Source organism: Marmota flaviventris, chromosome 5, assembly GCF_047511675.1.
Source record: "Marmota flaviventris isolate mMarFla1 chromosome 5, mMarFla1.hap1, whole genome shotgun sequence".
Classification (NCBI taxonomy): domain Eukaryota; kingdom Metazoa; phylum Chordata; class Mammalia; order Rodentia; family Sciuridae; genus Marmota; species Marmota flaviventris.
Genome location: NC_092502.1, coordinates 62,870,672 through 62,886,629, shown reverse-complemented (window position 1 = coordinate 62,886,629; position 15,958 = coordinate 62,870,672). Strand labels below are relative to the sequence as shown.

At 39.1% G+C, this 15,958-nt stretch overlaps 1 protein-coding gene across 1 annotated transcript in view; it reads right to left on the bottom strand.

Moving 5' to 3' along the window:
* The window catches only part of Htr4 (5-hydroxytryptamine receptor 4), a 96,285-nt gene that overhangs the window by 72,878 nt on the left and 7,449 nt on the right, over positions 1–15,958 (bottom strand). The window contains exon 4 of the mRNA XM_071612799.1: positions 154–307. Coding sequence (XP_071468900.1) covers positions 154–307 — 154 coding nt within the window. The remainder of the gene's footprint in view (positions 1–153; positions 308–15,958) is intronic.

The following is a 15,958-nucleotide window of genomic DNA, read 5'->3' as shown; positions in this document are numbered from 1 at the left end:
AAGCATTCAAAAATGTTAGCTTTTAAACAAACTGTCCTTGAGGCTACTGTCAGATTCTTCCTTTGAGCATTCACCCAGCTTAGTATTATTTATTGAAAATTCCAAGCAAACTTTATCAGATGGTAAACCTGCGGGGTTTGTGTGGATACTCACCAAATCAACTATGCCAATGTTATTCCAGCCTTGCATTATAGGGAGGAAAGAGATAAACATGGGGATGACCCAGCAGCCTCCCAGCATTAATGCGATGCGCAGAGGGGTCATCTTGTTCCTGTAAACCAAAGGCTGGCAGCAGATGGCATAATACCTGGGGAGACAATGGAGGGGATGGGGCCATGGGCAAGGGAAGGAGTAGGGAGAAGAATAGATGAGAGAAGAGGGGACAGAGGGAGGGGAAGAGAGGGGTGTAGAGAAGGGGAAATAGTAGACGAGAAGAATTGGAGACAGAAGCAAAGAATAAAAATAAGAAAGAATGAAAGAAAGAAAGAAAGGAAGGAAGGAAGGAAGGAGAATAATGGGAGATAAAGGAAAGAGCAGACAGTACAGGAAGGGAAAAAGGGAGGAGAAAAGAACAGAGGAAATAAAATAAGCAATTATGTGATAATATATGTTAACATATGGCCAATGTTCATAAAAATATACTTTAGATCTCATCTGAGAACGGTCACCTGGAGTGGCTCCACATCCCACTTGATCACCCATTATCTGGAGATGTCTGACACATCTGAGGGTCTTCTCAGTTTCAGGCACAGTTTCAAAGATATCTTCATGCCTGGGCATTTAGGAGCTTCTGCCCAGCCATCTGGGCTGCAAGTCCAGGCATCGTAGCTTCTCTGGTTACAATTTGAGGGACCCAGGCTTTGTCCTATGTCAAATTTGTTCCCTTCCTTTTTTTCAAATTTTTTTTTTTGTATTTGTTCTAATTAGTTGTACATGACAGCAGAATGCATTTCTAGTCTTTGTACACAAATGGAGCACATCTTTTCATTTCTCTGGTTGTGCATGACGTAGAGTCGCACCATATGTGCAGTCATACGTGTACCTAGGGTAATGATGTTCAACTCATTCCACCATCTTTCCTGTCCCCATGCCCTTCCCCTCCTCGCCCTTTCCTTTGCCCATTTTCCCCACACACCCTCCCCTATTACGGATCAGCATCCACTTATCAGAGAAAACATTCAACCTTTGGGTTTTTTGTTTTGTTTTGTTGAGTACTGGGAATTAAACTCAGGGGCAGTAGACCACTGAGCCACATCCCCAGCCCTATTTTGTATTTTATTTGGAGACAGTGTCTTACTGAGTTGCTTAGCATCTTGCTGTTTCTGAGGCTGGCTTTGAACTCACTATCCTCCTGCCTTGGCCTCCCAAGCCACTGGGATTACAGGTATGTGCTACCATGCCTGACACGGCCTTTGGGGTTTTAGGGATTGACTTACTTTGCTTAGCATGATATTCTCCAACTCCATCTATTCACCTGCCATAATTTTATTCTCTTTTAAAAAAAATTTTTTAGTGATATACAAACCTTTATTTTGTTTATTTATTTTTATGTGGTGTTTAGGATCAAACCCAGGGCCTAGCGCATGCCAGGCGAGTGCTCTACCGCTGAATAATATTCCATGGTTTCTTTATCCATTCATCTATTGAAGGGCATCTAGGTTGCTTCCACAGTTTAGTTATTGTTCCCTTCTTCTTATCACCTGCCTGCACTGAGGAGGTATTCTATGTCTGCATTCTTTAAGTGTGGTCCAGGGATTCCTCTCTATTCTCCCTTCCTCACCCTGCATCAGAATTCACCTGAGGAGGCCTTTTTTTAAATGCAGAGCTCAAGAGTCTTCTGAATCAGAGCCTGTTGGAGCCACCTGGAGTCTGCATGTGACCACAGGAGTCATTGCTGTTGTTTGCTAAGTATGTTCTATGTCTTTCTTAGGGGCACATACACTTCCTGGCCTTAAGTTGGGGGAACCAAGTGACTGGTTTGGGCCCATGAATCATGAACAGAATTCACATGCATTACTTCTGGGACAGCCAATCTAATTGTTTCTCTGATGCCAAGAATGTAAAATTCCAAATATTGTCTCCTCCATCATTTTCTACATATTGATTGAGAACCCCTATCCTCCTGGGACTCACTGCTCACCCTTTATTGATTCCACATCCTCTCTACAGCACTTTTTTCCTACTTCCAGGTACAGGTGGAATCTGCTTCACAAAGAGCCCTCTTCTCTATCTCCCAGATACTATGCCCCTACATGATATTTCACCCTGAGAGACCACCCCTTCTATGCCCAGGCATGGTAAGGAATTTGCCAACATGCACAAGACTATGGTAGATCAACTACTTCTCTTTGGAAGAGTCGTAAAATAAGTACAAAAAGACAGGCTAGAGACGAAGCCTTTTATGAAAGATTTTTGTACTATTTAATAATAAGCCACCCCCACATGCCCCTAATCTTATGCAGTTCACTTTGTTAATTTTTCCCGCCTCTTCTTTTTTTAATTCAAAGCATAACTAATATAACAATGGATATATTCTTTGAAGAGGTGGTGGTAGGATGGGTGGGGAGAGAGGGTGGATTAGAAAGAGCCCAGAGTTTGAGCAGGAGAGCTGGATCTTTCTGGAGCTGGGAAGGACAAAGTCTATCCTTCCCTCTAGGGTCTCAAGGAGCTGCTGACTATATCCTGCAGGAAGCGTTGCCTGGCCAGCATGCCATGTGGGGTGTGCTGATTGGGACCAGAGAACCTGAACAATGGGGAAAAGAATGGGAGAGGGGCTTGTTCAGGAGCTCAGGTTTTCTACTGCAAAACTGACATGGTCACAAATTAGAATTAAAGACCATTTGGTAATGGAAAGAATCACGATGAGCTAGAATTCCCTCCATATTCTTATTATAAGAAAGGCAAATATAGCTGGGTAGCTGACTTTTCTAAATGGTGACATTAACAGTCATTAGAGGTTTATTATTAACATAGAATTAATGACAGATTTAGAATAGATAAAAAAGATGCCTTTTTTTTTTTTTTTTTGTAAATTTGCCCCTTGCCTCATTTCCTGCTTGGGGTGTGTGTGGGGGGGTCTACTTAATATTCTTTCTCTTTGCTCTTAGTAATAGTATCTCAAATCCTTTAGGAATTAACTCTTTTCTTTTGCAGTATTACTGGGAATAATAATGGGATTCTGACTTTTCTACCTAAGGAGCAACCCAATCAGACCATCTTCTGGGACTCAGTGTCATGGAGATGACAAAGATGGGAAGCCAGTGTTGTGGCCACATTCCACAGCAGCCTCTGGGCAGGACTGGGGATTAGCTCCTGCCCATTGGACCTTTGGGCAGCTATGGTCCTGCTTCTTCTCAGGCTCTCATTCTTTTCTCCTTTCATCAATTAAATAAACAATTTCATATCTTACCCATAAATTCCATTTTGCTTAAACTGGTGTTATGGATTGAATTGTGTTCTTCCTGCCTCAAAAAACATGTTGAAGTCTCAACCTTCAGTACCTTGCAATGTGACCTTATTTGGAGCTAGAATCCTTACAGAGGATGTCAAAAAAAGGTCATTCGGGTAAGCCCTGATCAAATTCCACTGACACTGTCATAGAAAGAAAAATTTGGACATGAACACTGTTATACACAGAAGGAAGATAGCCCTGTGAAGGAAGAAGACCAGAGTGATGCGGAGTGATACATCAACAACTCAAGAGATATCAAATGTGGATGCTAGAAGTTAGGAAGAAATAAGGAAGAGTCCTCCCCTAAAGTTTTCAGAGGGAACATGGCCTTGGTGCAACTTCACTGCAGACTTCAAGGCCCTAGAGCTGTGAGAGATAATGGATTTCTGTTATTTTAAACCATCAGTTTTGTTGACCCTTGTTATGACAACTTTCACAAACACCATTGTTGAAAGACAGTCTGTTGCTTGCAACCCCAGGCCCTGCCTCATACAGAGGAGTGCGGATGGCTTTGGATGCCAGATATGTCCTTCATATCTTCAAACAAGTTCTTGTTTCATTCAAGACACTTCCAGATGATAGCTTAGGTTATCCTTCAACTACCACTCCAAAGAAGCAACAGAGGAATAAATGAAGAACAGGTGCCTTTTTTGTTGTTGTGTTATTTATGACCTTTGAGGTTTGAAACCAGGTACCAAGATACTGAGAAAAGAGCAGACTTGAGAAATTGTGGCTGAACCTCCAATGTCACAAAGACCCAAAACTTCAAGAAAAAGATTAAATTAAATATCTTGCAAGAAAGTAAGTGGGTTTGGGGAAGATATCTTACTTGAGGAGATTATTTTGATTTCAAAGGATGTTCACATTTACATGGAATTTACAGAAGAGAACTTTAGAAGATATGATTATACTGGTGCTCATAACATTTTTATGAAAGTCTTTTCTTTCAAAAAAGAAAATTTTATAGTTGTAGATGGACAGCATGCCTTTATTTTGTGTTTATTTTTATGTGGTGCTGAGGACTGAACCCAGTGCCTTACATGTACAAAACAAGCACTCTTGTCACTGAGCTACAGCCTCAGCCCATGAAAGACGTTTCTAAGTCTAGCTTGGCCAAGGTTATTGCCGATTCCTGTGGCATGATAAACATTCCATGAACAATGAGATCTCTCAGTATTCTGCTAAGTTGTTCTGTTCCAATTTGCATTATCTACATTACTAGGAGCTGTTGCTACAGAGAAATAGGAAGTGGTGATATGTTTTCTTTTCAATTCAACTTTGAGAGGCATGCTATGGATATAGAGTTCAGTTTACCAATCCTCTATACATTTATACATGCAATCATTTCTCTGGACAATGAATGCCTGCAATAAAGTTGCCTAGAGAGTTCCTTCCATAGGGAACTCAGGTGAGATACAGAACAGAAGTGTCCATTCACCCAGACAGTTTAGGAAATTATTCTTGCATGATCTGGGGTAGGTTGACAAAAAAAAAAAAAATGGGAAAATCCTTTATCTCTGTCTTTAAAAATCAGCAATGATTAAAAGGGAGACAAGAATCTTATTTAAATTTAAATTAGGTTGGCCAAATTATGATTGCTATAAAAGGATATACACAGAAAAAATATGCAATCATGTCTAGATACATTTTACTTGAATTTTTCTCTACATCTTCATCCTATTTCTCTTACAATAAATATGATTTTTAGGGCATGGCATATAAAATATTAGGCTTTTATCTGAAGCTCAAATTATACATCCACTTAAATGTTCAAGATTTTTACCAAAGCTTTGACACCTTTGAGACAGCAATGTTAAATAAGCCACTTCATATCCTCTCAATATTTTTCCTCATATCTTTCCGATCTTTGCTTTCAAGCAAAGGATCTAGAAAAGGTTCACTTGAGAACTGGAATTAAGTATGTGAACACGAACACCACTGGATAAAATAATTTATAAAAACCGAGTCTTAGTATTAGCTGACTAAGGGAGCTTCCTTAAAGTACTAATATTTACTGACAGAACAAGGTCTAGATAGAAATTGAATAATATTTTTTTTATTCATTGTGTTTGCTTTTTAATTTCTATATTTGGCTTGCATTGACCTTGTTATTAACAATACAAACAAAAAAGTCCCATCATGAACTTCCCCTGCAACACACACACACCACAACTAGACAGAAGTTGCTAGTCAAATTTGCAAGGTTTGGGAGGTCAGCCAAAGCACACTGGCTGAGTTAATAAATCATAGCTACTACCGATTTCTTTACCAAAGGCTCTACTATTGTCTTATTCAATCCTCATAATTCCTTTTGAGGGAGGTACTGTAATTGCATCCATTTCACAGATGAGGAAATGGAAATAGAAGGGTCAGGAATGTTTCCAAGATCTCAGAAGTAAGAAGAGTCAATCTGGCTCTGGGCCCAGGCAGTCTGCCTCAAGGACCAGAACAAAATCTCTGTCACCTCATTCCTCTGTCTCTCCCAAATCCTCAAGAGATTTAATTATTGAAAAAGTTACTCTAAAAATAACACAAACAAAAAAAAAAATCAGGACTTAAAGGATGCTCAGAATTATGAAATACCAAATTCTACAAATACGAAGGGTGTATCCAAGCTTGCGTAAATTGGCTAGAGACTGGGAATTCACCAAGTCCTATCACAGTATACTCTAAACTTTAGGTGTCCTGAAGTTAAGAAAATTACCTCTAATATCGACTTTATGTAACTTCCAATTTACCCTCTGGTTTAATTTAAAATTTCTATCTGTAACTATTTTTCTACATGTTTGTCTTAAAGCCATCTGAAGAGAACGTTTACATTCCTCTAAAGTCTTACTCTCTGCTGGTAAAAATATTCCTAGTTGCTTTCAACTAAAGTATTTTGCTTATCAGGAGATATTTGGCAATCTATGGAAACAGTTTTCTGTTATCACAACTGGGAAGTAGATACCACTGGTACCCAGTGGGTAGAGCTCAGGAATATATTACTAAATAGTCCATACTGCATAAGGAAGTTCCCCATCACAAAGAATTATCTGGTCTATAGGTCAATAGGGCTGGGATTGAGAATTGAGAATCACTGGTTTAGATGAGGTGATTTTCACATTAGTAAACATTCCATATCCTTTCTGTTCTATAACATATCATTATCTCTTAAGAGTGGGGGACACAGCCACATCAATGTTTATAGCAGCACAATTCACAATAGCTAAACTGTGGAGCCAACCTAGATGCCCTTCAGTGGATGAATGAATAAAAAATGTGGTATATATACACAATGGAATTTTACTCAGCATTAAAAGAGAACAAAATCATGGCATTTGCAGGTAAATGTTTTTTTGCAGGTGTTGGAGAAGATAATGCTAAGTGAAGTTAGCCAATCCAAAAAAAAAACAAAAAAAAAAAAAAAAAAAAAAAAAAACAAATGCCAAATGTTTTCTCTGATATAAGGAGGCTGACTCATAGTAGGGTAGGGAGGGGGAGCATGGGAGGAATAGATGAATTCTAGATAGGGAAGAGGGGTGGGAGGGAAAGGGAGGGGCAGGGGATTAGAAAGGATGGTGGAATGTGATGGACATCATTATCCAAAGTACATGTATAAAGACTTGAATTGGGTGTCATATAAACAGAGATATGAAAAATTGTGGTATATATGTGTAATAAGAGTTGTAAAAAATTTTAATTTTTTTAAAAAATTAAAAAATAAAGGAAGAACAAAAAAAAAGGAGTGGGGTGCCATAAGAGGAGCACAATACTCTGGGGAATCCTACAGAGAAGATTACAAGATCACCTTCCACCATACACCATACCATCACAACTTTTTTTTTTTTGGGGGGGGGGGGTGTCTGGGTACTGGGGATTGAACTGAGAGGCACTTAACCACTGAGCCATATCCCCAGCCTTTATTATTTTTTTTTTCTTTTTGAGACAGGGTCTCATTAAGTTGCTGAAGTTGTCTTCAAACTCATGATCTAGAGATAGAACAGGTCACATCTACATAGCTACATGTCTTTTAAATTGCATTTTTAGAGACTTGAAAACAATGGTAGAGGAGAAAGTGAAATCCAGGTGCTATAGGCAGCAGAAAGGCCTGGATAATAAAATTATATATATGATATAATTTACATATGATATATATATATATATATATGATATAATATGCACATAAAAAATATAACAAATATAAGCTGTGTGTGTATCTATATAGTGTATATATCTATATATGTATGTATCTCTCTCTCTCTCTCTCTCTCTATATATATATATATATATATATACACATACACACACATACTCATATGTCCACATACTATATAAACAGAGTATAAGTGAGCTGGATCATAGGGGTTTTAAGGCATTAAACCTAAACAGGCTGGGCAGGTCTTGGAGCAGAGGCTCTCAAAGCTTCTTGTGTATCAGAATCATTTGGAGGGTTTGTTGAAATACAGATTGCTCATAAGTCTGGAGCAAGGTTCAAGAATTTGCACTTCTGATATGCTCCCAGGTAAGGCTTCTGCTGGTGGATTGGGGACAATACTCCAAAGCCCACTATCTTAGTAGTTTTGAATGCTAGGTTAGAAGGAGTTAAAAATATTATTTGAACTAGAAAATGTCCATCTCAATCAACACTACTGTCTGTCAAAATTAGCTGAATTACGACAAATTCTCAAGAAAATATTGATTTGCAGGCTAGATGGACAGTGTTGAGCAGGTAAAGCAATTATCTCATCTCAGAACATATTAATTCATAAAGGTCTGTTCACCATGGGACATTTTCCATTCTTCTTTAACTAAAAAACTTTTATGAAGTAGTAAAATGAATATTCAAATGACAGGTAAGTTTCCAGATGGCCAGGATTTACTAAACTGTAGCAAGGTTATTTACAAAGTAATTTCTTATGCAAAACATTTCAAAGTATTGCTTATAAAACTTCATTAAAATCCCTGTTGTACATCAGCTACCAGCTTCCCCAACTATAGCCATGTGCAAATGTGTGATCAAATTGCTTTTAAACGTCTCTGGGGACACAATTTACTTTGACAACTCTTAGAAGACAGCTGAGTATTTTAAGCTCTATACTAATCCATTCCCTGCTATTCCTACAATTAAAGAAAATTCTACCTCCTCACTTCCTGCCCTCCCAACTACAGGAAAAGACAGAAGAAGCAAGGAGAACAACTTGGAATCCTATACTTTCAGAACTGTCAGCGATCTCAGCAGTCAACTTTGTGTCTTTGCAATTGGGAACTAACTATATCTTTACTTAACTACTTATTAACTCTGTGGTCAGACACTTAACCTCTCGAAGATACATTATCATCTATAAGTGGGGAGAACTATTCCTACCTTGTTGATTCACTTAGCGAGCGAATTGATCTAATTATAGTTGAAAACACAGGAAGCTCCTAGCACATAGGGCTTGCTCACTCTCCCTCCACACATATATTTGCACATACACATGCAACAAATACATATTTATTTCATAAATATTATAAATTGCATTTTAAATTATATTCCAAAATACATTTTGGAACTAGGATCTCCACACTATCTAACAAATACAATTGATGTTACTTGGTTTAACATCTCTCCCAATAGTGGACTCTAAGGAAAAAAAGGTGAATTGAGTTGAAGGTGAAGTGCTATGAGCAGAGGAGTTGCTTGTGTAGGATATGAAAGGCATACACGGTTGTTAAGTCTCTAAGTTTGGAGGTTGATGTTACATAATGATGGATCACCCAGCAGGGGTTGGCAGGTCAGATATCGCCTGGGTAATGGTGGGATTCACTGGCTGGACATCAGTTCTTCCTCCAGGCAATAGCCCAGCATGTTTCATGGCAGATCTGACTCCGGATGAAGAAACTGGCCTTTCTGCTCTTGGTATTTGCTTTTATTATATTTTCGTTTTTTTTTTTCATTTCCCTCTGAGGAGGTAGAAAATAGAGAAAAGCAGCAGTAGGTTTAAGAGAGAACTAAAGGCCTCTTCCTGTGGTCCCCAGGCTTGGCAAGCTGTCAGTAGGGGCACTCACCAGGAGCCAGGGACAGGAAGGGGGCTGAGAATGTATCCAAGGGCAGAGGCAGAACCTTGGTTTCTAGGATGGAAAAACCATAGGGTTGGGGAGACAGGAGGAGAGTCACTTTGTTAGAGATATGGAGGATGTGAGATGGGGTATTTGCAGGAATCTCAATCCCCTGTGCAATCTGCAGATTTAATGTTGACCGTGTCCTTTCTGTTAAATATTCTTCTGGACATTCACGATAAGAGAACTTACAAGAGGAGTGTCAGCTGCTAGGAAAGGTGTCTTCTTGAACTACTAAAGGAAAATGGATAATCTGCCACAAATATCTGAAAACATCTTGGCAGGGGTTTACCTAGGTTAATGATGTATATTTTGTAGCCTATGAACTGATTAATCTGCCAGCAAATACGGACTGATTATCCCAATAATTCTCCCAGACTGAGTTCAGTGGTATCATGCCCTGGAAAACCCTTTCTGGCCCTGAAAGCAGTGACTGTTCCCAATCTCTGCCCTGTTTTAGTGGAGGACCTTGTCTGTGACACTGCATTTCTTTAATTGTATTGCAATTGCTCATTTTATTCTCTGATGCTACAACTACTACCACTCCTGCACACATACCACCAACTTATTGAGGGCACACTATGAGGCAGAAAATATCTTCTACCACATAGTGTGCCTTAGAATTTCACAGATTAGGAAATTCCTACAATGACTCTGCAACGCAGTTCTCAACACGCTCATTTCAAACATGTGGAAACAGAGGATCAGAGAGTTTAATACATTTGTTCAAGTTCATACAACCAGGATATGGTAGAAATGGGCCTTAAAACACAACTTCCAAAGTCCCTGTACTTCTAATACTGAGAAGTGGGACAAGGCCAGAGGATAACAATTCCATCTAGGAAGAGGAGAGATGTTATGCAATGCCTAAGGATTTTTTTTTTTTTTTCCTGAAGACACAGGAAAAAGGCGTATTTAAGAATAAACCTGGAAGATCAGATAATATTCAGAAATAATAATGAAAAACCTTTTTGTGGTAATTCAGAAATAGGGAAAAGGAATAAAAAGAAGGAGGATGTATCTAAAAGTTATTTATGGAAATATAGCAGCTATTTGGCATCGGTGTGATCATGGTGGACAAGTAAAAGATGACCTCAAAGAATTGCATTTAAATGACAAAACGATGACTAATAGATGCAGTTTGATGCACAAAGTGGAAGAGGATATTAATTTACAGTGGAAATTTTCACTTTGAGCATTGGATTTGAGAGACCAGGAAGATGCTTAAGGCAAGATGTTTAACAGGCAGGTAGAGATAAGACCTTGGAGACCAATGTCAGGCAAAATTGAAGGAGAGACCAAGAGCAAAGTACAGTTGAAAAATAAGATGGGTGAGGTCTCTAAAGGAAAGAGAGGAGATTCCCAGGGCTGGAAGACTTAACACTCAGCTGTGAGGCAAGAGCCATAATAGCAGTCTCTAAGAATCTGCATTTGGAAAGGAAAGCAATAATGTAGCAATATTTGTGGCTAATGTTAGTTGAAGGGCTACTAAATGCTATGCACTGGTCTATTTGCTCTGCATACCCTCATTTATTTATTCCTCACAAAGTTGTGTGTGTGGGGGGGATACTACAAATGAATACAATTTTACAGATTAGGTGGAACCCTGAAAATTTAAGTAATATTCCCAAGATTATACCTCTGGTCAAACTAGGATGGAATCTAGGCAGTCTAGCACCCCAAGCTTTCTTCTCAACCACTTTCCTTATTAAAAATATAGAAAAACTAATATTAGAGTCATATCAAACAAGTACAAGACATACCTCGGAGCCTTCTACACACTCAGACAAACATTCTGGGAACATCCACTGTGTGCCTGTAATAGAACACAGCAGTGGATGAGATGGGCCAACTCCCAAGGAGCTCATACTCTGGGGTGAGACAGGCAAAGGAACCGATAACAAAACTGAGATGCTCTGCTTATATTCAATGCTCCGAGGGTGCTCAGTGGGAGAAAAGACAGGTCCTTGAGAGTGAAGCCATTCAGTCATTGTAGAAGGTGACACATCTTATCTGAGTAACTGATTTAGGGTGATGTTCACCGGGAAAAGAAAAGGGACTCAAGGCACAGAGTTATGAAGAGACATAACTTAGGGGAAGATAATAGCTCATTCATGGGTGGGAGGTGAGGTAGGAAAAGCAAACTGAGGACATATTGGGAAAAACACTGAAAACCAAGCTAAGAATTTAGCCTTTAGTTCATAAGGTATCACTGAAAAAGCTTCTGGATCTTTTCACATGCTGCTTCCTCTAACAATCCCTCTCCTGCCCCTTCCTTTACAGGTACCTACATCATCCACAGATCCCAGCTTCAGTATCACATCCTCAGGAGCCTTCCCTGCTGTGGAGACAGCATGCTCCAGCTTTTTTGACTTATTCTATTTCAATGATCAGTAATTTTACTGCAATTACCTATTTCCTATTTCTGCATTCTTCACTAGACTAAAAGCTCTGCGGCTCAGAGCTTTTTTTTTTTTTTTAATCATTCACCACTATATTTGCAGTGCCCAGAAGTGCTCCTAGCAATTAGTAAGCATTCCATAAATATTTGATGAAATGAATATAAAAATACCAGTTCAGATCCTCTGGCCTGAAATTCAATCCAACAAATACTACTATTACATACAAAGCATGAACCTGCCTGCAAAGAATGTGTGAGGAAAAGAAACCTTTAATATGCTTTTCTTGCAGAAATATACTCAATTCTATTGGGAAAACAAATGTCATTGTGTGATATGAGTTCACCATGACTGACACTTTTCATTTATACATTACAAAATTGAGCTATACTCCAGGGAGAACATTAAGAAATGTAGACACACTTACATCTAGCACAGGATAAAATATGCAACCTTGGAGTCAGAATCAGACATTTTATATGTAAACCTGTTTTCAAAGAAAATCTGTGACTGAAGAACCTGGTGGAGGATTTTGCAGATAAAGCACATCAAGTTTCTGGACTGCCCAGAGAGTGATGATTCGGTTGAACATATCACAAAGAAAATCTTGCAATGCTTACACAGAACAGCATCCTCAATGAAGAAAAGTATTTTTTAAAGGCAATTTCATTTGATTCTAAATATAGGACAAAGTGCAGCATGTTCAAAGAGAGGGAATCAGAATGGTTAAGTCTGAAAAACATAGCACATGAGGCCAGTGGAAAGATGGAGGGGTATTTGGTCTAATGTAGAGCAAACCTGGGGATGGCACATCTCTGTCTTTTTTGTGGAGACTCCAGAAAAATATCTCTTGAACTTCACTCACCTAACAGAAGCTGGCATCTGCTCTTCCTGTCTGCCCAACAGCCCTCTTTCTTGTGGGAACTGTCAATCTTCCAAGTCATGTGCTTCTGTACAGCTGAAAGTCATGTTGCCTCACCTCTGCCCAGTAATCAGAATGTGTCATCCCAACACCATGGTGACTGGCTAAAAATGGCAGGTGTGACTCAAGCAAAGCCAACCAAAGTTCTTCCCTGAGAAACAGCATTTAGGTTTCTTGTCCTACGCATTTATGTGTTGAGAATGGTTTTGGACATGTTCCCTAAGCTATTTGCTTTCCTGGTGGAAGAATCCAGCTTGAAAATGAATCCAACAGAAATCAGAGCTGAGAAACAGAATGGGGACAAAGAGGACAGATAAAAAGAGAGAAGATATAGATATAAGGAAGCAGAGAGGAAGACAGAGAAGGCAAGATAGAGACACAGAGTAGGAGGAGACAGAGTGAAATCTGTTGACATTGCTTCCCTCTTTATAGATAGCCATGTCTGCCAGATTTTTCAGTTGAGTGAACCAATCAATTTAGTTCCAGTCATTTGTTGCTGAAAAGAGGCCTTACTGATAGGCTATCCGATAAGCACGTTGGTAAGGACACTCTCTTCACACAATTCATTGGCATATATCCAAGAGAAAATCCTTTTTAAAAACTTACTTAAAACATAAACTTGAAATATACTCACATAACAAGTCCACTTAATGCACATGAAGTGCTACAATTTACAGTGGTCACTTCAGGGCATGCAGCTGTGGAGGTGATGGGGGAGAACTGGGGACATTTTATGTTCTTGTAAACCTAAGATATCTTTACACATGTTATGCTCAGGTGTCATTTTGAGTTAAGATTTTTTTTTTTAATGTGACTATTAGAAAAGAGATGAAATAGATCAAATGTGAGTTGTGGGATGGGTGAACAAAAATGAATGTGAAGGAAATCTGTCCAGAGGAGATAATAAGGGCTCCCTCAGAGGGAGTATTTTAGGGGTATTTTGTAAGAAAACATTACCCAGGAAGATCCTGTGCTCTTTGCCTTGCTCTGACTTCACAGGGGACTCCCAGCACTGAAGTTAGAATGTTCTCAAAGAATTGAGGAATGTGACGCCCCAGGAACACTTGTAGCTAAAGTCCAGTCCGGGTGCACTTTTATGTGAGAAGGTTAAGGTCAACCAAAGGGAAAATTGAAGTTTAAAGGTGTATTTTAAAAATTAGTAAAAATAATGAGTCAGCCCTAATGCCATTGACCATCCAACGTGGCCAACACCATGCCCTCCTCTCACCCCCTCATAACTTTAGCTTTTAATGCTCTGGTGGAAATTCACTCCCCTTCCTCTCCCCTGCCTCTCAATCTCTCTTTCTCTCCCCTCACCTCACTCCCTTCCCCCACCACTACTCCTAAATGTTCATCTATATATTTATTTTATAAAAGTGGAATTATGTTAAACATTTAGGTCCGAAAATTGCTTTTTCTCACGTGACACACCTATGATCTCTTTCCACACACACTATTTCTCATGATTTTTAATGTCTTCACTATATTCCATTTTATTTTTTTAAAAATAAGCTCCTGTTTTTTTTAAATTCTTTATTTATTTTTTAGTTGTAGTTGGCTACAATATCTTTACTTTATTTATTTACTTTATGTGGTGCTGAGGATCCAACCCAGGGCGTTGCCCATGCTAGGTGAGCACTCTACTGCTGAGCCACAACCCCACCCCCAATATTCCACTTTTAAAGCAATGTTCTAGTACAGCTACTTGGCTGTTTTTTCATTAACCACAGAACTTCAGATTTCAAAACGTCAACTACACTATAAAGTTTTTAATGTCGTTTTTGACCTCTCATGATCCATACTGTAGAAGCATTAATTTTAGTTGTGGTTTGAAAATAATTTTTAAGGAGGCAATAAGCTTTCATTAAAAGGATTCAATTCTCAACGTGCCAAGGAAGAACAAGGGACTGAGAACAGTAGTTGGAGAAAGGCATTGTGTCATATTGAAAGAGTTCTGCATTCTGCTTTGATCCAGGAGACTCATTTGGATGGAATTAGGAACCCAAAGTGAGTGTTCTTGATCCAAAGGTACTACCCTGCATCAGTCACCCCAGAAGACAGGATGTCTTGCCAAGAATCTCATGGCTAGCGAGGACATCGCACCTCAATGAGACACTTGCTTTGTGTTCTTTGCCACAGCCAGGCCCTGCTCAGATACCAGACAAGGAGGCACACAGCAAGAACTGGATGATAAAACCATACTCTTCCAAGTTAAAACACTGCCTTGCAATATTTAGGATAAACCCTCCAGCCCGATAAGAGTATCAATCTTGGGTCAGGGAGCACTGGAAACAAATGACAAGTTTCCCAGGCTCCCAAAGAAAAGCAAAACAAAACAGAGCTATATGACCCCATCTCACTTATGGTACTGGAGTGTTCAATGTCCACTATCAGAGAAAGAAATGGAATTTTTGCAGCAGTGCTCACAAAGAGAATGTGCCCATCACTCTGTTCAATTGCATTTGTCAAATATCTAAGTAAACATTTACATAATTACTGGCTATTTGCCAATATCTCATTTCAAATGCAAGTTCTTTGAGGGGAGGGATCATCTTACCGTTATTAATATCCTACTGGAATGAACACTCTGCTCCAGGTGGTCCCATACTTCCCCCATTTCTTCCTCCATGGCTTATTTTCTTACCCTTGATTTTTCCCAATCCTCAAAGTGATCACTAGCCATCCTGTACCCCCAGCCTTGTCTTTCTACGTTCCTCTGATACTTTCAGTCTCACTGTTCATTTCAGCAACAATCATACATGCAGGTTATCTTCAAGATATCCATGCATTTTTTTATTTCTCACATTTTATTTCCTATATTATAAACTTTCATGTGGTATATGCCAACTGCTTTTAAAAAGTCTTTCACTGTCTAAAGTTGAACTGTTGTAAAAACAAATAAACACGGTGTCAAACTATGACAGGTGAGGGATCTGGCAGTTTGATTTTACCATTGTCTTTATTTCTAGCCATACAGTGTAGTTTCATTATACAAGCATGTAACTTAGGCACCTTCAACTATATGTTCTTAGCAGAAGAAAAGTGAGCAATTTAAACAGAGCAGGCCAGTATGCTTCCCATTCCAATCAATGAGCAGATGTCCTG